Source organism: Harpia harpyja, chromosome 20 (genome assembly GCF_026419915.1).
Source record: "Harpia harpyja isolate bHarHar1 chromosome 20, bHarHar1 primary haplotype, whole genome shotgun sequence".
Taxonomy (NCBI): Eukaryota; Metazoa; Chordata; class Aves; order Accipitriformes; family Accipitridae; genus Harpia; species Harpia harpyja.
Window position 1 is genome coordinate 4,702,136 of NC_068959.1, and position 21,831 is coordinate 4,723,966.

Here is a 21,831-nt window from a genome sequence, read left to right on the forward strand (position 1 = left end):
AAATGTAGAGTTTACACAAATTCTTCAATTGTTTCAGTTTAAACCTTGTTCTGCCTAAATTTTCTTTATAATTTCACTTCCCTGAGACAAGGATAGAGGCTCTTTTTTGTGCTAAGCATTCTTCTATAGGGTAGTGAATAAGGTGGTTGGCTCTTGAGAAAACTTCAATTTCATATTCTAGTAGGCTGCATGTTTTCTGAAGAGATTTATTGCTAATGCCTGCATTGTCCTCTTTGTACATGTATGAATAAATCTTATCACTGAATTATTTATCTGAAAACAAGCAAATGAATTGGAAGTCCCAGCCTCTAACATTCCAGGGTTTTCATATCTGTGCAGAATCAAAACCACTTGGAAATCCTTATTATTTAATTATTCATCTGAAAACATGCCACAATAAAAAGCTACCAAACAACAAGCTCCCTTTGGTATCTAAAAAAAACCACCACAGTGGGCAGAGAAGGAGAAATTTAAAATGCTAAAGCTTCTTCCTCCCCCAGGAGAGTCAGTAAACTATTTTCCCTTGGCTACGTGGTGAGGAAAGGCTGGGCTGGTGCTCAAACCCAGATGCCTCCAGTGTAGATGGCTTTCCTCCCAGCAGAGCTGATGGAGATAAAGACTCACTCATAGGATGAGACTCCTCTCACCATGAGGTATAGAGCCCCCAAAACATACTCATATGTAAACATCTACAGGTGTGTGACAAGAATCTCAAGTAGGAGAGCCACACACACCCCGGGTCAGTACCCACGCAGACATCCGAACCTGAACACGGCTTAGGAAAATGCCCTCAGTAACTTGAAATACTGAATCTTATTATTTTTTTGAAGGGTTGTACTCATCCCCATCTGACTTTCCATTCAAAATGCACATTAGCAGGTCTACTGCCTATGGGGAGATAGATGAAGCCAAAATTGGGGGCAACTAAGGTCAGGTTTATAACAGACCATATTAATCGCTCTTTTCTAAGAGAATTTTATTATTAATAAAGGTAATTTTAAGTCCTTTCATCTGTGACAGACATCCATGCAATGGGTTTGGTGTGTTCCCGTGCTCTCTTGTCAATGTCTTGATGGACATCTAAGACCCTGTGGCACTTTGCAAATGAAAATAATTAAGTCTGCATATTACAGTGAATTGGGAATATTGCAAACACCACTCACGATGGAGAAATGATTCATTCAAGTCTTGAGAGGATGGATGTATGGGCAGGAAATAACAAAATGAGATTCATCTTGGGAAAGAAAAAAAATTATAACATCTGGGCAAAAGGAAATCATCAGAACCACAGATTTTAGTGGGAGGAAGGAACCTTGCTAATGAAATACTCAGAGACACAGCAACACTTTCTGTGAGGAAGAAAAGTAACTCCTTCCCTTTCCAATCTCTGACATAACATCTGTAATATGCAATTAAAAATGTAAAAATTACATGGATAAGCTTGAAAGTCCAGGATGACCACAGTGTTTCTACTGTTCACATAGATACTAAATTACATTTGGACAGTATTGACTGGTTCTCCAGTGATGGAAACAAGAGATACTTTTCTTCCCACCACCACAGTCCAAGCTGTCAATGACTCCACAAGACCTCAGTTAAATATTCCTGAAACTAAAGAGTGGAAAAAAAATTAGCCAGGGATTACAGAAACAGAAGCAAAAAGCCAACTTCCTGAAAGCCTTTTTTCTTGAGGAGTTCTCCTCCTTGAGGCTTCGCATTTAGATGGCAAAACATAACCCCGTCTTGCTTCAAGCCATATCTGTGCATGTGACAACCATTGGGGTATAGCAAGATCAATGTTTGTCCCATGGGAAATTCCTAAACTTAATTTTGTTCCAAAGAAGGACAAACAGCCGCAAGAGATTTTCTGTGACCTACACAGCTCCGAAAGCTGCGGAGCTGAAACATTTCGTTCAGGTTACTGAAATGTAGTTTTCCATTCGTGTCAAGGCTAATGCACAGGCTGTGTGCGAGGCGGTGGGCGGCGTGCCCCGGTGTGCCCTCTCTGCCTTTCCCCTGCAGCGGTCCCTCCCCAGGGCATGGCATTGCAGGATAACTGCAAATTGGAAGGACACAGAGCTCGCTGAGCCATCGCTACACACCCTGGCACATGGCACAGATATACTCCTTGCTTTCCAAAGGCAGGAGCTGCAGAATTTCTTGTTGTCCGTGGGCTTCTCCTGCCCTCTACTCTCCAGCTTATTTTCTCGTGCTTCTCTTGCAAACACCAACCTTTTCCCATTAACCTTCCTAAGGATGAGCTAGCTGAGCTCTGCCCCAGCCTGTGTTTGGGGCAGTGTCTGTAACTGCACATTTTGAGGCTCAGGGCTGTCTCCTCCGCAGGAGCAGGGCTGGCTTTTTTGCCCGTTCAGAGACTAACCTTCTCTAGCTCCCGTGCGGGGTGGAAACGCTGCACGTGGGGCCCCATTCAATGGTGAGAAGGACCCTGGAAGACATTTCGTGCACAAGATATTGGGCAGGGTAAAATCGCATCCTCTGAGCAAATGAATGGGGAGCACAGGTTATTGCAGCAGTTGACGAGAGCTGGGACTTCTCATGCCCTTGAGTATCTGAGTCGCGTGACCAATGCAGTGAAAAATTGTAATCTAATGCGGCCATGAGTATTCTGTTTGGAGCATCCTCCATATGTTAATTATTAATAATACAGTTATGAGAAAAGTTCCTGTTCTAGCTCTCTATTAAATAGGATTTACACAGCCATCTGGTGTTCTGTTTAATTCTTATTAATTTTTTTTTTTTTTCAAACCCAATTTGTGTGTCTTTAATTAAATTAAAACTCGTGAAAGAGAAAGGTGCTCTGGCTCTGTGATGGCTATGAACTGAACTGCTGAAAAAGCTGAGGTGGGTACTCAACACTTGCAATTAAAAGAATACAGCAACGATAATTCTGACATTGGGAAAGAAGGATAACGAATGTCACCTCTTACAGAGACGCAACAGCTTTAAACCAAAAGGTAAATGTTGACATATAAGCCCCTCGCCAACATTAAAGGATGACAAGAAAGGAGCATAGAAATACAGACAAAAATGAGAACAGAAAATATGAAGGGCTCTGTAAAGCTGATATACACCAATAAAATCATTTTGTTGTAATACATCACAAACTGCATTTTCTCACTATCGGCTGTCCAAGGGAAGACTCCAAAACAGAGTTGTCCTGGCCTCTGTACCTATGCCTCTCACAGGTAGAAATCATACCCTGGCTTAATTAGAAATGACTTCACACACAGGGAAAACCTGTGCTACCCTTATAGTTCCAGTATCTGATTGAAACCAAAATTGTTTAATTGTTTCAAGAAAAGAAAAAACGTTATTCTGCAACGTTCAGTCAAGAACATGAAGTAAACTCTCACTTAGGTGTTGTAAGCTTGCATGAAGAACAGCTGAGAGTATCCTTGCCTCAAAAAGCTCAAGATCAGTTTTATTTTCTTTCCTTGGGACCAGAACTCCAATTAGCAACTCAAGCCACTTTTGGCTATAATCCACCAGAAACACCCAACCTAAATAATTCTGGTTTCACCTTAACACTGCTTTTAATTTTGCCATTTCCATGAGTATCTGCTGGACCTCGCCACAGTGTTTGCTCTCACACTGTGACAGTTCCCCAGCCTTCTCCTACAGAATCCAAAGAAACCACCTGAACAGCCTTGCTACAGCATCAGCAGGGTGCTCTGCTACTCTTCCTGCACCCAATCTTTCTCCTCCCTTTGCCTGAAGCCCTGCTCAGCTGGAAGAGAAAGAAATCAGTTCTTGACTGGAGTACGCAAGTGCGAAGTATAGCTAAATAATATCAGGGGAGACAGTAGTACATTTGCAACAATCCCATAACATGGGCTAAAAGTCCATTTCTTGGAAACAATCCAGGACTCAGTAAATGCTCAAACGTTTGCAAACTGTTTGTTTTACTCTTGACAAACTGTTCCCATTGTAATAATTTTCGAGGAATCATGAATCATTTAAGACAGCTAATTTGAAGGGAGAAAAGACTCTGGAAAACTTGAACGGAGGACATTTGAATGCAGTTTTCCAAGAATCCTAGGGTACAGAGTGATTATTTAGTTCTTTCCGGAAGGGTAGAGAATTAGAGTAATGCAGTGCTTTTAAAGACCACCTTGTAAGCTACTGTAATTTTAGCTTTCTCCTTGCTGTGAAATACGTACAAGCAGAGTTTCTTAATTCTTCAATGACCTTCTATATAAAGTCCTTCAATTATATTAAGCCTTAAACTTGCTTTCTTGCCAGCATCTCATATGTGCTAGTAGCATGCTTTGCAGAGAAAAAAGGAAAAAAAAGAGGCAGACAAGTAAAGTCCGGAACTTTTGCTCTTTCTTGAACGACTTTCCAAGATTCATCTCAAATTTTGTAAATTAGGAAAAAGAGATAATGATCAATAAAACTGTGTCTTTTCAGGTGAATGGAGAACTGCTTTTTTTGGAGTAGTGAAGGGGCGAGGTAACAGGGAATTCTAATGGGAAGCACAAAGGAGAAAGTGCAGAGAAAGATCATTTAAGGCCTGGACAAAAACCTGTTGTAGGATACCAGTTGCAGGTTTACTGAGTAGAGGAGATAAGAAGGCTTCAGTCCCCCTTTTAGCCCTGATGTTAATACAAGGTTTTCTTGCACCGACAGAGTGTGATCAATGAACAGGTCTGTGAACATTCAGCTCAAGGGCAGGTTGCCCGTGGACTTGGGGATTTTCGAGCAGGGATTTGCCCTTCAAACATAGAGGCACAAGCAGCACAATGTTTTGGGCTAAAAGCTGCCGCAAGGCTGATGGTTTGAGCTCCCTGATGTACAGGCATGACGTGCACTGCACGTGCAAGGGAGGTGCAGCCTCTACCTCCAACCAAGTGTGACTTATTGGGGCACGCAACTGCTGTATTCAGGATCAAGAATATACTGTGTTGGAACCAAAATTAGGACTTAAAATTGAAACTGTAATTGTAGCATCAATTGCATCCCTAAAATTTTCAGATGGGCACATACGAAGAAAAAGACAAAAGATGGCAGAGGCAATTTAAATCCTTAAAATGCAATGTGATGGCTCTCGGTTTCAAAATCCTGCTCTCTCTGCCTCCTCCTGACCTCCGTGGCCGTTGGCCTTTGAGGGGGAAGACAACTCCATGAGGGCTGGGAGCTGGGCAGGGGGTGGGAGAAGCTTGTAGACCAGCTGCTATTATTAAAGAAAAATACCATTCTTAGACACTGTGGCTGTGGCGATTGCTGTGTGTGAGGACGATGAAGTAACAGGGAAATTTAAAAGAACAAGGAAGATTTTTTGAGTTTGTGCAAATGCCTGATGAAACCCTACAGATGCAATTGCTCTCCTGCCTGAGGATGGGAGCCCTCGACATCTTTCCCAGACTCTGGAAATAAAAATGTGATAAAATGCAGACTGCATCAGCAGCCGTAAAAGTAAAATCATCGATATTAAATAATAATTTTCAATATAAATTGTTCTCTGCAAATTTTCATCAAAGAAAGCCTACTGTAGACACTTAGAGTACTAATATGGAAATGTGAATTAAGCAGCTAATGGTAGAAAGAGATTTTTTTTTAAACATCAAATATTTCTTAAAATTTCAGATGTGAATGCAATTATTTAGTCTGGATACTAACTTAATGAAAAAAACCCCCGTAACAACTAACTCCTCTTTTATTTTATTTTCTCAGACCATTCTGAAGTCCTTAAAGTTGTCTTGTCTAAGATTCTTCTTGCTGTTCATGGGAAAGAACAAATTTAAAACACTTTAGGAGCTCTATACTCATTTAAATAAGAACATCTTTATTTCCCTGGTTCATCTAGAGCTTGCTGAGCTGGAGAATGCAAAACTGACCATCTGAATGTTGACGCTAATGGTAGAGGTGGGGAGCAGGGGTGGCAGGCACCGCTGTAGCCCCTTCATTAGTCCTACCCTGCCAACTAAACTTCCAGGACAAAAAAAAAAAATGGCAAACACAACTATTTCTGTGTCATTCCAGTCCCAGAGTGCAGTTAAAGAACTGGAAAGGTCTCCACGTCCCTGGGACTGTTTCTGGGTGAGTTACAGCCACCCACGTCTCAGCACCCAGACTTGGCCTGGGCAGGGAGCACTGTCAGACCAAGCGATGGGGGTTTGGGTGCTGTGGGTGCGCCTGCCTCGCTCTGCCTTTCACACTTGGAGGGCCACATGTGATCTCACTTACGCCTATGAGTCATTGCATTAGCTTTGAAAAAGTGACTTGAAATTTACAGAATCTGTCCAAGAATTGATTTATTAAACATGTACAATAATTCACCCTCCATCTCACCCCTCTCTATTATAGGATTCTCTTGAAATGAAAACAGATTTCAAAGCACAGGGTTTGTATATATAAGCCTAAATATCTCTCAGCTGGATAAAAACCTTGTACCTGAAATGTATTGCCTCTTAAGGAAATCATTCCTGTGTTACCATAACACAATCTCTTTGTTCAGCAAGTGTGATAAATATCAGTCTATTATCATAAGCCACTGCCAATAACCAAAGCCATTTATCTGAGTATGTCTCTGCCTCCCACAAATGGAACTATCTTACTTTCGAGTTAGCAGTTAAATGCTCATCTTAAACATAGATATATACTGCCTGCTTAAAAGAATATTCTGAAAAGTGCTAACCCGAGAGCCAGCGTGAGGTTGATGAATGCTTATGTTTATGTTCTGTAATCAGTTTAACAGTTATTATCAGTGTACAATAAGTTGCTGTGATCCAGAAGGGACACTCAGCTTTCCTGGCCATAAGAAGATATTTATACATAACAAGATCAACTGTATATGACCTACCACAGATGCTTTAGGTCAGTGTTCATGCATTACAAAAAGGTGCACAAGTATACAATGTAAGAAATGGAGGCCGTGTTGCTCTGAAACCAGCTAAGCTAGGATGAATGTGCTCAAAGCAGCACAATAACTAACAGCAATTGAGGTCTGGCTAATGGTCTTGGTATCTAAAGGGTGATGCAAATATTTAGAAGAATAAAGAAGCAAAATAGTGGAAAAGACTTCATACATTGAAAAGGCTTGAGGTTCCGACCAACTTCATGATAATTCTCAGAGCATAGGTCACTGGGGTCTGTTCTTTGATGAGGTGCTATCAGTGTCTTTCAGACGAGTTCATTTTCTGAAAGAGCACCAGAGCAAGTTTGGCCTCCTGTTATCAAAGCAACAGCTTCAATAACTAAACTTGACCCCACTTGCTGAAAGGCATCTAAGAGTGAACTGAGATGTTACGCTCAGTTTTGGTGATGGAACGATGCAGAGACACAACATCCTAGGAGGAAATATTTGGCTTCATACTACTTGCTCCTGCATGAAAGCAATTCGTTTCAAATAAGAGTTTTAAGATTCTCTTTAATTAATGGCTTTCATAACAGGAAAAGACCTTCTCTAGCCAGCACAGCAGTACAGTCAAGAGGCAAACTGAAGCAGGTGGTGGGTTTGGGAGGGGAAAGAGAGAGCAGATGTTAGCTTGAAAAATTGGAACGCTCTTTGAGTCCCGTAGCAGGAGCCCAGTTTCCATCAATGCATATTGTAGGAGCAATTAATTGGGACCACCCAGGCCTAGGATTTGCCAGAATCAAATTTTCTATTCACACAACAGACTTCCGTAAAGCTGGATGTTTGTTTAAAATACTTCTAAAAGTCATTCAGTCTTCATGTTTTTCCTTAAAATATACATCTTCCTTCTGTTTTGTAGATTTGGGGAAATCTGAACTCTTAGAATATGGATGTGGAGCTTTAGGAGAGTAGAAGCTGGGAATCTATCACTTTTTATTAATGTTTATCTACTTTCACATGCTTTCAAAAAAATCAAAATTCCAAGTTAATCAGAAATTTATTTTTGAGGTTTTGATCTAGTTCTGAATAAAAATTAGAAAACTTCTTTTTTTTTTTTAATTTAGATTCCACTTTTCATCAGACTGTAGTAAAGGGTCTTGACAATGACAAAATTGCTGCTTTTTGTATATGTTTTTTCTGTAACATTACAGAAAAAGAAACATTTTTCATGGTTGCAAGTGGCTTTGGAGACTAACAGGAGATGTGGATCAGAGTTAAGTGGTCAGGGAGCATTTGAGAGCAGACAAGTGAGATAGGAGACGGTCTGCTGACTTCAATCAGGCTGCAGGGACCAGCTATTTCCTCAGTCAAAGCAGTAGATGTAGTCTGAAGGAAAGACGGATGGTTTGGGAACGGTGAGGATCTGGACTAAATTATCTTCTTTTATAATTTGTGGCCAAAGATGCCACAGCATCTGCTAGGTTCATCCCTTACCTTCATGTAAATCACAGTGAAGGAAGGAAGACCTTCAGTGTGTTACAGTAACAACTTTTGGTCCCTGCTGAAGTCTTCAGAGACTCATAGTCATGATCTGCACAAGAAGCACTGTGCTCTGTGGGCAGTCCCTTGGGCTGTCTATACATCCGTGTCCATCATTTTAAAATAAATGCCATACCTGCTGTAATATGCCCCTTGCAAATAACCTTCTCCGTATTAAAGTATGTGAGAAAATGCAAATCAAGCCATAAAACGCTAAAATTCTAGGGATAGTCCTGGTCCCACAGAAATCTATCTTACATTCATTATTTTTCAGGTGACATCAAGGCAGCATAATTTAGATGTGAAGACATAATCACCAGGGACGCAAAGAAATAGCTTACCTTTTTGACCTCGTATTTAATAGCAAGCTTAATCCTGCTCAGACTTGGCCGGTGGTGCTCGGGGCACAAATGTATGTTCACATCTCCGTTCAGAATAGCCTCAACTTCTTCAGTGTCTCTGCACAGGTCCAGCACCCCCACAACAAAGTCCTTGCATTGCATAGATAGCTTTCTATAGTCGTTCTAAAGGAAAACAGAGAAAAATGAATTATTTAATTGCACACATGAAAGCATGCCTCGAACAAACAAAAAAAGCAAGAGAGCGCAATTGTAAGCAAGGTTACTTCTGCAAAACTACTGACTGGAATAGTAAGAAAGCACTTGATTTCACCCAGGGTGTAGCTAGTTTTTCACAGATATACATGAACTCCTCCAGACTTAATTAGCAATGTTTCTATCAGCAACATAGTTTACATTACAATGGAGCACGCTTTACAGAACAAGAAGTAAATAATTTATAGGGAAATTTTGTTTTTAAGCAATCGCTGGATCTCTCTTCTCTGGGTGGCATATCATCTAGGAACGTGAAAAGATGGCCAAACAAAGATCCTGCTAATGGCTCAGAATTTACAGCAAATTTTACAATTTAGTTTCTTTGCTAATAATTCTTTCTTTAGTAACTTTCAAGGAGTTTCAGGCTGGCACAACAAACTGGACCATCACATACAGATGTGTTCAAATGAATTATATAGTTGTAATATCAATTTCAGTTTCAAATTTATTACCTACCAATTTGGTTAAGCAGTCCCAAAAGAGCATCCAGAGGATCATTTTTGTCATAACACTTCTCCAGCAAATGGGACTTTAGAAACTCAACATGATTTCCTATGAAATAATTTCACCTTGCAAACCTAAATTACACTTATGGGAAAAGAGATAGTATGTAGCTGTCTTGACAAAGGGCTAGAAGAGCAGTTTCACTGCCTTAAATTAAATTGTGATTGATTTTCACATGCTGACACTTAAAAAATTAGGAAAATGCCACCATCTGTGTAAATGCAGTAAATTAGAACACAATTAAGGCTACCATTAATATCCTAACAAAATGGTGATATTAACGACTCGATGTAACAAATAGAAATAATAAGCATAAGACAAGCTCTTACTGACTTGAGAGATCTTTTCAAATTAGGTTTGATGAGTTAATTAAATTCAGCAGCTTATCTAATTAAGCCAGCAGCCAAAAAAAGAAGATAGTTAAACCTGGATTTGATGAAATGATGAAAGTAACCTGGCTTTGTACTCCTATATTTTCTAAATTATTAATTCTAACATTTACACATAGCAACGTATTAGCCTTCCTTGTTAGGCAAACATTCATTAATTAAGCAGAACAGTGCTGTCTAAAATATGATGTTATTAGAGGTGGCTAAATTTCTTTGGACAGTTTTTCCCCTTCAGAATTGAGATGCTCTTGATACTTAATATTTTTTAAATAAGTTGGTTTGATGACTGTGTGATAGGTTTGAGGTTGCTTCTAATGTGTGTGTCCCAACTTTGCTTACTATGCTGTCCTGTGTGCTGAAGGCTATGAAGAGCTGTTTCACTCAGCACAGAAAAATTCAATAGTCACAGGGAACCAGAAAGCCTTTCGGAGCTGGGATTAGACCATTCTCCCAGAAACAGGGAAGATGCCATTTCTGATAGGTGTTTAGGAGAAGGGGCTGAGGAGCTGAGGGATAGCCTGTGTTTTAGTGGTGACACCTTCTGCAAGGCGGAACTTGTACATTTACATCCTCTTATCTATCAAAAAGGTTGAAATCTGGGTTTCCCTTTTCCTCCTTGAGTGCTGTAATCAGACCGCATGTTCTAATTGGAGTGTTCATAAATGGAGATCAGCAGGAACTTCAAATCTTCATTAAAAGGAGACATAATAACAAGCAGATGTTTATCTCTGGTAGAGCAGGTGCATGTCCCACTGCAGAAACTGGGGCACCAAGACTTCTATAAATATGCCAATTTAGTGCATTATGATTTAAGATGTCCTCAAGGTTCAGGCAGAAAATGATTGTACATTTGCATCTAAATCTAGTACCTAGGTATTTAGTGGAGATAGGGTTTGTAGAGTGAATGTGATGAAATATAGGGTAAAGTAAGGTCTGAAATGTAAATGAAAAAAAGATTGTATTTTATGGATTCAAAGCGCTCCTCACTAATCAATTTTGTGCTTTAATCTTCACCATACCAAGATGAATTTAAATAAGTAGAAAGCTTGCCTGTTCACTGAGAGAATAGATGTCCAAACAAAAATATCAGCCTGGAAGTAACTACAGGAATTGTGAAGGACAGCAAATATAGATAGATCTGAAAACAGAGGTAGGCTGGGAATGAAATACCTAGCTGCCACAGGTAATGGAGACACATAATTAGCCCAGCAGGTTTAAAAAATACAAGGGTGAGAACTCTGCTAAGCTTTAATACCATTCTCTATGTACCCTTTACAAAGTTCACAAGCTTATCTGTTAGCCAGTACATATCAGGTAATTCTCATCATTTCCACATCATCTGAACAACTAGTATGTATTAGATCAGATTATTTTTCCTCTTCTGCTTTCTTTAAGGAAAGCAGTTTAGTTAACAACTAGGAAAGTGCTTCTAAAGCAACTGTAAATGGCAGGCTCCCAGCTGGCAAACTCCATCAAGACCCAACTTTATTCACATCTCCAAGCCTAATGTTTTTGCTTGTTCTGTACATTTGCAGGGACTATGAATGATTTTTCTGTTCAGAATTATTTACTCCAATTTTTAAGTAGACACAAGCAGCAACACAATCTACCCAAGATACAGGCTGTATAAAGAATAAAATAAAATAAAATAAAATAAAATAAAATAAAATAAAATAAAATAAAAGTGCCTTCCAGCCAATCTGCAGCCAGGCAGGAGAGCAGCTTACTGCTCTCATGAGGCTCTGCTCACATGTTAAGACAAGCCTCAATGATCACTGAACCTGCTGTGTCTTCTGACGATCCCTTTTACAAAAGCATTTGTCATCTTTGTTGTGGCTTCCTTAATGCTCACAGTCAGCATAGACAATCCTGTTCAGTCTGATGGTGAGAACACAGCGAACGCAGCGACTCTCCTCATGTCAGTGTCTTTCTCTTTGCAAGCACAGGTTATTGGCTGTATCTTTACTAAAGACTGAGATTAGCAGGAGACTGACAGCCAAGCTTCTCCTGACCCTGGCTTGCATAGTGTAGCTTTGATGACGCAAGCACAAATGACCTACCTGCATATAAAACACTGAATTGCAAGCCATGACGCATGCTAAAAAAAACTCAGGGAAGCCAAGAAGATTTACAAGCAGCACACAAGCTATATTGGTGGGTGTGCCAGTGCTGTATAAATTGCCTGTATTTCACACATTTGGAAGTATCTGAGATCCTGCATCCCCTGCACAAAGGAGTGCCCTGGCAGTGGTGGGGCTCGCTTTTTCACAGGACAGAAGGCTGCAGCCCCAGGGCAAGGGTTAGCGAGGGGTGGAAGAGTCTGGAGGCAGAGGTGAAGGAGAACCAGGACGCATTTCCAGTTACTTTTTGTTACACCAAGGTTTTTGACGATCAGAGCCCTGAGGACTCCTGGTGACTTTGCCAGGAGGCAGAGGGGCAGACGGCCACTGGGCCTTGGGGCGCAAAGGGCCAGCCCCCGCTCCACCACAGCCTCTGCCAGCTGGGTTTGACCCCCAAACCAAGTATTTCATGGCCCTCCCAGTCTAAATACGTTTCTGGGTTGAACTATTCTGGTTGCAAGCCTGGGCAGGCAGTGGCCTGCAAGCGGAGGTCCTCCTTCCCACCGCAGCAAGGAACTCACGGCTGGAGACACGAAATCCAGCTCGGTCCTCTCGGCAGCCTTGTGAAAACAGACACAGGCAACAACAATAACCCAAACCTTCCCGAGTACTCCGATTAGCTACCACGTTATAGAAGTCTGAGGATTACAGGTTTCATAAAACAGAAGGATCTTTACAGTAATGAAAACCGCAAATCATACGTGAGGGATACTGGGGCCTCATCCTGACAAGCTGAGTGCTGTCAGGCCTCAGGGAGGAAGATGAAGGATACAACTAAGTACACAAGAGAGCCAGTCTGCTTCAAATAACACATGGAACAGTATTTTATTTCCTATAGAGACAGCGAGCAGAGAAGTATCAGGATAATGCTTGAGAATGTTACAATATCATTTTTTAAAAACTAGAACATAATAAAAGGATTCCAAATTAGTCATTTCCTGCTTCTTCTAACACTGTTGTGCATGTGGAGTTAAAAATGTCTAATTTTGCTGTTTTGAAAAGGCTGATGGTACTTGTCATTCACTGCAATTTCTCTGAATACCCTATTATTATCTGTTGATTATGTTCTAAATGAACTCTGTCGTGTCTCCACATCTGTTCAAAACCACCCAGATTTCTTCAGAAAAGAGCTGTTTCAGGTCAGAGGCAGGCAGTCTGAGTAAAAAGTTTAGTGACGAGAAAAAGTAAAACCAGCAACCTGTCTTGACCAGTTACTGAAAAAAAAACCAACAACCCCTGCTTAAAAAGCAATCACAGTCAAGCACTGAAAAGGAGCTTCCTCCATGGGAGCCTACCTCTGAAATGCCAGCATTGCAGGTGCATTTTGGATGGCACTTAGAAACGTCTGGCCTCGATGCTGCAACATACAGTGAGCAGGTCTGAGATTTGCTGAACCTCTCAGTGCAGATGAGTTTTCACCAGAAACTGGAGTGTGGACAATGGTTCAGAAACTAAGAGGATCAAACCACTTTATATGCAATTAAAAACTACCTTCCCAGTCCCAGATTGAGGAACACACTTGAGTTAATGTTTCAGTCCTGCTGATGCTGATGAAATGTTTGCAAGCATGTGTTTCAGTGAAGCACTGAAGTAATCTTCTTTCGGGCTTCAGGAATTTTGAAGTGGGATGAGTTTGTCAATCGACCTGCAGGGTTTTTTTGTTGTAATCATTGTAGATTAATCACTGCACAGCTGTTACTTGAAATGGGGCCACAGACCCGCAGGATGGTGCATGGCACACAAATACAGAACAACCTGTACAGGTGCACTATTAATGAAAATCACTCCGTATGTTACCATTTAGGACCTTTAATTAAATTCAATCTAATAATTGCTTCCAAATAACACCCTTAAAGAGCAGTACAGGAACCACAACCCATCAATAGATATTCTAAGCAGAGATAATTCCAAGTTTCACAGTTTTTACTGCTATCCTGTATACAACTAATTGTTTTGTTAGCCTATACTAAAGCTTCAGGGTCAGACTTCTGATCAGAAAAACTAGTATCACAGATGAATTTCCCTTTGAATATGTAACCATATATCTGGCCCAGAATGATTTAATCTACAGACCTTTTTCTAGGAAAAAAAGCAACCTAATGCTGCTTATCAATATACTTTTTTTTTCCAAATAAAAGGAGAAAAAGGGGAGGAGACACAGGATGATGGCTATATACTAGAGTCACCATTTCTCTAGGGCTCTGTCCATATTGTCTCTTATAAGTCTGCTTCACTGGAATTTGAGGGCTTCCATACAAATCCAAGATTTCTGGAACCAATGGACATGAACGCCCAGCATCTGTGACTGGGGCTATCATCGCACCAGAAAGCCTCTGCGTGCTCTCAGTGTGTTCGCAGATTAACTGCACGGCACAAATCTGCTGAATCCAACCTCCTGTCTGTGAGCAATGCAGGAGCTGTGTACTCGGCAGTAAATCTGGCATTTCTGGGTAGCATTAAATTTGCTGTGCAAATGAAAGCTGTAGGCACATTGCACAGAGCCTGTCTTTCTGTTTCCTTGAAGCTCTTGGCTCTTTGTATTTGATCTACATCACACGTACACATATATCACGGGGACAAATATTGCATTGCTTAGATTAGCACTGTGAGAAGAAGCAGCAGAAATAAAATGGAGAAGTAATTCTGTAAGCAGGAACAGAAAACTCCCCCAAATAAAAATGCTCATAGATAGAAAACAAAGGTGAGAGAAAGGAGGGCAGCAGAAAGCCACTAATATTACATGCTAGTTTTGAAACGAAGTTTTTAAATAGACCATCATGTCAAATATACAAAATGCTTATAAATATTTACCAATTAGATATCACATGAAATATGCACAAGCCAGTCTAGAAGCTGTTGGACAAATTTCCTTCTGGGTATTTACAGTCTGTGACTGGCCATATGTTTAGGAATGAAAAAAGCACAAGGCCTGTGGGAGGGAAGGTGATGAGAGGCAAGACTAAGAAAGGGCCCTGCACTGATCCTGCTCCTGTAACCATGTTATCTTCTGAAGTGCCCTGAGCATCCCTTCCAAAGAGCTCTGGCGACTGCGTGCGTAACTTCTGACACGTTTGACTACAGCCGAGTGCATTTCTATTGTTTCCAGACTAAGTGCCTACATGCATAGACTATGCCAAGGCTGTACAGTTAATATTCCAGAAAGCACAACATCAAGTTGATTTGTGTTCTCTTGTTTCTCAAGTGGCAGCTCATCAGTGATTTTTTGGAGCTTTGGGTGTAGTGTGTTATATTCAGTGGGCATGGCTCTGAAAATAAATCCAAGTTCTCATTTAAAACACTTCACTACTCAGGTGCATGTTGTGAATTATGTCTGGAGGTAGCAACAGATGCCACTGGTTCGTTTTCCCAATGATCCAGACCTTGACTTCTTCACCTCCGGTGAGCATAATATAATAAGCAATCTGTTCAAATACAAGAGTTTGACATTTCAAAAGTGCGTGTCTGTTGCTTTCCAAGCAATTCGGACCTTTCTAAATGGAGCCAAGAGAAACATGGCAAGTGTTTGCTCACTGCAGAGTGCCAGGCTGCAGCATGGTGGAGCAGCGGGGCAGTGCCTCCTGGCAAAGGGTGACTTTAAATCCTGTGAGGGAGTGTCAGGGGACACCAAGAGATGTGTCCAATAAAAGAGCCCAAGGACAAAGCAGACAGTGCTGTCTGTGTTGACATTATTTTTGGCCAAAGAAGTCCGGAAAACAAGTATGCTTTGACTGAGGACAAAAATTGTGTGGCTTCCAATGAGCCATGAAAATAACATTCCTTGCATCATTGCAAAGATTTCAATGGCAGCTGCATTGACTGATTTACCATAAGAAATTTTTTTTGGTGCCTCTTTTTTCTCCTCAATGAGTTAGGCTTTCTAGCTGCAATTCACCTCTTCATATGCACCCCAGAAGCTGATCTCTGAGAGAGCATACCCCTTCAACAAGGGCTAGAGCAGTAAGAAATCAATCAAACCACTGACTTTGGATTTCACCTTATACCTATTGACTGGTAGATATATCAAATCCTTAAGGATTTGATAGCCAAGGTGGTGTTAATGGTTTCTGTGGCAGAGTTAAAAAAATCCCTTAAAATTTGTTACTGTGCTTTTACAGCATCCTTCACAGGCCCAGGCATATGTGTAACCTTCAACAATAACGTTCCAAGAGCTTTAAAGTGGGAACTGCCAAAAGCAGCAGAAAGGATAGGTTTGCATCTCTTTGTTTTGGTTCTACTCTTTTGTGCTCTAGCTGTTATGTATCTACCAACTCTACTGATAACTGCTTCTGGGAAATTGTTTGGTTTTGTCATAAACACAGCTTCTGTGGAACCAAAACCAACGAATAAATTTTGCAAGCTCTTTCCGTCAATAAAAACATTGGAAAATGCAAAATACTTCACTTTGATATCCCCTTGAAACAATTCTTTAAAATGTATTTTTTTCTTTTTTAATCTAAAATTAATGGATGGATTATTTGGGGAAGTAAAGCCAGGAATCCATTCACATAATTCTAGAAGGAAGCTAAGGACTGAGACTGAACACAATTCTTGACTCTTCAGCCAAAGTTTTAGATTCCTTAGCATAAGTAATTGCAGGATCAGTCCACTCTCAACTTTTTTTATTACTTATATTGATTTTTTTCTATTTGAAACTTAAAATAAATTTCTTGTACCTGTGAACTCTCTCTACACTGAAATTAGTGAATCACTTGACTTATTTAAAGTTCTCACCCTGAACAAAGTACAGTCTTTTTTTTTAAATATGCATTTAAGAAGTTGCCATAAGAACACCTCCATCTCCTCTACTCCTTTCCCACAATGTCACCTTCTTCCTGACAAGTACCATTACTGAGCATCTCCGTAGCATGCATGTGTGCAGAAACATCAGTGCTATTCAGCGTAGAACTAAAACCCTATTCCAAGTCTCTGAAGATATTTAAATACACTTAGAACAGAAATTATGTTGGTTGACAATAATTTTTTTTAAATTAGAGTATTTAAATTCTCAAGGTTGGCATAGCAGCTTTTCAGCATAAGATGGCATTTGATGCTTGATGTACTTCTCTTTCACATCATCTCAGCTGGCTTTCAAACCCATGTCACAAATAAGCCACATGCTTTTGATTCCTCAGCTAATTAAAAGGTGGTTTTTTACCTTCTTGCAGATTTTCCTAAGCTCATTTGAATGTTTATGCTGAAACACCTGTTTTCAGAAGATAAATTATCAAGTCCCTGGATGTCACAGAAACAGGACAGGCTATACAGAGGTGTTACCTAAATATTTTGGCATGCAAAATGTGGGGAAAACACACGTTCAGTGAAGGAGAGGGTCTGTCTCCCTGTGTCCTGTCAACAGCTTCTCTTTATTAAATACAAACTACACATCTCAAAATAATACTCTGCTAATTCTCTTGGTGAAGAAGACTTTAGGATCTGTTAATGTCAGCAGTAAAATCAAGCTCATGATGGTATAGTGCAAGATTCCAAATCTCTCTCCATTATTTTCAAATATTTGCTTGCTCCTTGTGTGGGAACATGACACTGAGAAATGGCTTTTCTTATTTTTAAAAATGCAAATGCCTCTTGCATTAGAGGAACATTTATCTCAACCTTACTTTTATCATCATGCAGAAGAATTCCTCTTTTACCACAAGACACATTTCACAAGGGCAGGAGTCCAATGCAGTGTTGGGGTTAACTTCTTTTTCTTGCCACTTATTCTATTTTCAACAGAGCACACACTTACACACAAGACGACGGGCAGCAAATCTGCCGCTCTGATGTGATAGATGTATCAAAGCATGAAAGTTACCTCTGGGCCAAGCTCCTCATTTCACATGCCATCCATACTTCTCATCTCTGGCATTTTCCCATGTTTATTACATTCCTGATCTGTCTGTTACAAGCACCACTGGGGAAGATCCACATTTCCTATACAATTTGAGACTGAATAGATAGTTTCCTTGCACTAAATGCATTAGCTGCTCTCCTTCAATTGTGTGGCTCTTTTCAGCTCAGCTGCTTGAAACCCCTATGTTTCCTGAAAACCAGATGGGAAAAAAAGGCAGAAAATAATGGATTTAAATTTAAAGCAATTATTTGCTTAACACAGCTACGTCAATCCCCTAAGCTGAGCTAAATTTGGCACTTTCAGCTTGCTTAAAGAACACACTTGTATGTTCAAAGGTGCTGCGAGTCCCATTTCTCATGGGAATTTTGGCTACAAACTGCATCTCCATATCAGGAGAAAGACTGCTTCTAAATCCAGCCTGCAAGTGAACGCTGGCTTAACTGAGAGCCATGATGCAGCTTACATCAAGAACTAAAATAACTATATGTCTTCCAGATCTCAGACAGACGACTACCACATTTCCCAATGTCCAGCAACAACAGCTCCTTGGAAAACTAGTCACAAGCATCAGAGTGGATGAAATTCTGGTCCCCGCAGCACCAAAGCAGCAACCGAGCACTTTGGAAAAATATGATCCCAGCTGCAGAGTCCTGGCACAGAGCACTCTTGACCGTATGGACATCATCCTCGCTCTAAGAAGAGCACTTAGAAGTGATGCTGCAGCACTATCTTCAACAGAAATACGAATATAAAAAGTGTGTAATTACATTTCTTTGTTCTGAAATGAGTCCCAGTCCTGGGGGTTGGCTAGTGACAATGAAATGACACACTTGGCAATGAGCAATTTCCACGCTGCACTGGTGTAAAGTTCCCTGCAACAAGTTATATTCCAGGACATTGCCATTTTTGATCATGTAAATGCCAAAAACCCATAGACACTAAAGTACCTAGCACCATTTTGTGGCAATGTAAAATTGTTTGTATACCATTCCTGTTTATCCACAATCCAGTGGATAGTCTGCCTAGACGCAGTGAGGATGAGTTCATTATAATTATCTACAATAACAACAATTAACAACACAATGAAAGATAAACCAAATCACTTCCCATCTGCATCCTCTTTAATGTTGGACTTGAGATCCTCAGAATATGTTACTTCGTTTACATTCATTAATACAATATTAATTCCCTACAGTGCCTTGGATAAACGTACCTGACTCCGTTCTCCCATCTGCTGATCTAGTATTATTATTCTATTCAGAGTAATAGTCCTAATTATGCTCATTTGTAGTTCCAGTAGATATCCTTGCCCAAAGAGAATAATGAGCGGCAGTCTTTGGAAACCAGTCATCTTGCTCATAATAAACTGCCCAGGTCCTAACTATTCCCTAAAAACCAGTGCTGGTTTTTAGCTGAATGCTCGGGCATTTGAGGTTACTAATTAAACACAAAGCTTATCAATATCATATTGGACTGATATTGCAATAGTGATATCATCACCTTCCGTCTGCTTCCCTCACCAATAATTTGATTTTGTCTTTCTGAAAAATGTCTTCGTCTTTGGCGCTCTAGAGTATACCCATCTTCGTATCATTTTTTGCTGAGGGGAGGAGGAAGGGTAATTGTATTACTATGTAATTTTATATCGGTAAGTGCTCTGAGAAAACTCTCTGAGACAAATGGTGAGTGTGCTAGTAAGGGCAAGCTCAAAGTCATACAAGCTCTGTACTCATTGCAGAGGATCCAGTGACTAGGATGGAAAGGACCAACATGCCTTTCCTTTCAAAACGGCCAGCTGCAAGTGGCAGGAGCCCTCTCTGCATTACCATCGGGTAGGTGCACCGGTTTTGGATACCAGGACTCATTTTGTCTTGCACGCTCAGTGGGTAAGAAAGGAAAACACTCTGTCACTGTTAACTAAACACAGGCAACTGGCCAAATCATTCCCTCTATTTATCACAGTGCTACTAGCAGCTGGCGGCAAACCTGGCAGAGAAAGGCGAGCTGCTCCTCTCCGGAGCGGCAGCGAGGGCCATGGCTGAGCGCAGTCCTGGGCTGTTCGGCTCTGCCGCAGCAGAATCCAACTGCCTGCACAAACAGAAAGTCCTCTGGCACCTGGGCTGGGCAGCCAGCAGAACAGCGAGAGGCGGCACGGAGGAGTTTGTCTCCCCTTTATTGCTTAGAGACTGGAGAGACAAAGGTAAATTTCTGTGGGATAGCCCAGATCGTTGGGAAAGGTTGTGGTAGAGCATAAATCCCACCTAACTGATATAACTGCTGATCGATTAGTTAGCTGTGATGGATCTCTTAATCCAAGATGCGATATGTTATTCCTCATCTGTATAAAAAGAGGAATCCATGAGCAGTGGTCAGCCTCGGATCAGACCCACCGGTTAGTCCACCAGCTTCATTGTACGTATTTCTTTCAAAGGGTGAGGATGAAATCATCTTCGGGTTCGACAAACCCGAAGATGATACAATGGTCAAATGAGCCTTGATTTTGCCAGCTACTGGGGCTTTTCTCCCATGTTAAAGTTGTTATAAAATACAAAATGTGAAATTACTAACACTGTGGTAAGCTGAAGGTTTTATGTGTAATTAAATTTTGAAAGTATTTCTAAACAATTTGTTGCCTGTCTGCTGGGTTTGTGACAGTCCTTATGTCTGTTAGATTCATCCTTCCAAGCATCTGTACTCAAAAAGCTGTTGTAGAACAGTGCTTGCACACAAAAGACTAACACAACGCAGGCAAATCATCTTCATTCCTAAAATCAGTCATCTCTAAACCCAAACAATTTTCTTCATTCCTTGTCTCTGAGAAGCAGAAACAGGGTGAGGACCAGGTATCACAGCCTCACTTTTGCTAAAAGAGCTCCCAAAAGCCAGTTAAATACCACTTAAATCTTCATACCAGCTACCTACTGTCCTTTACTCAGCTATATGTGGCGTATATGACTCCACAACACACATGGGCACTATATTCATTTAATTTAACCTTATTTCACTTGCTTTTCTATCACAGTAACTTTAACTTAATATAACTCTGTATTTAACCTTGCCTTCATACAGATTCCCTCCACACACAGCAAATTATCTCAAAATGTCAGTTGTTTTTTTCCTTCTACTTAGTCAAAATGCTTATATTCCTCATTAACATGTTACAAGCTTTATTATGCTTCACCCTGACTACAAAATATTCAGAGATTGCCTGTATCAAAGGTAAATGACTCTCTCCTTGTATTCACTATCAAAAGTTCAGGTTCAAGAAGGATGAAAAGGAGATCTCTGAACTCTAAACCCCTTTCTTCTAAATATATTCAGTATGCTCCAAGTTACTCTATGTAAGATGTCACACACACAAATATATTTCCTGAAAATCATGGCTCAGTAAAATTAGTTGCCACTAGGCCTTGGCAGTTCAGAAGGATTTATAAAAGTCACCTTACATAAAAATTAATTTCTAAATTCCTCATCGTACCCAGGGTTTAAGAACTATATGGAAAATCTGGACTTAATATAATCACTACAGCAGGCTACAAGAGGAAGAAAAATAAAAGTCACCAACCATTTATGCAGAGAAAAAGCACACTGACAGCCCCTGTGCCACCCATTTACTGGAGTGTAGAAGCTTCAGATTCAGAAATTTAGTATCAGACGTTTCTGGCAGGGGAGGAACAAACACATTAATATTGCTGGGGTTTCTCCTCCTTTCCTACAGATTCCTCCCAGGATTATTTACATGTAAGGGAGTTAACTCTGCTCACCACCCTTACCAACTCCTTCCCTTAGGGTCCCTTAAAAATGTGTCCGTTAATAGGGATTTTTCAACCTGACAGAAATGCACTCCTGATGGAGGATGGGCTGCTTATTTGTAAGGAAACACTGAAATCCCAGGAGCAAAATTACCTTAAAGCAACTGAAATATGCTCAATTCCATCTGGTTCTAGATTTTGCACTTGTCTCTCTACCTGGCTAAAATGTCGCATTATTTGGCTTA

The 21,831-nt window shown here is 40.5% G+C and overlaps 1 protein-coding gene across 2 annotated transcripts in view; it reads right to left on the reverse strand.

Moving 5' to 3' along the window:
- The window catches only part of TRPC7 (transient receptor potential cation channel subfamily C member 7), an 80,418-nt gene that overhangs the window by 40,165 nt on the left and 18,422 nt on the right, over positions 1-21,831 (reverse strand). For both annotated transcript variants that reach the window (XM_052772126.1, XM_052772125.1), the window contains exon 3: positions 8,698-8,880. In XM_052772126.1, coding sequence (XP_052628086.1) covers positions 8,698-8,880 — 183 coding nt within the window. The remainder of the gene's footprint in view (positions 1-8,697; positions 8,881-21,831) is intronic.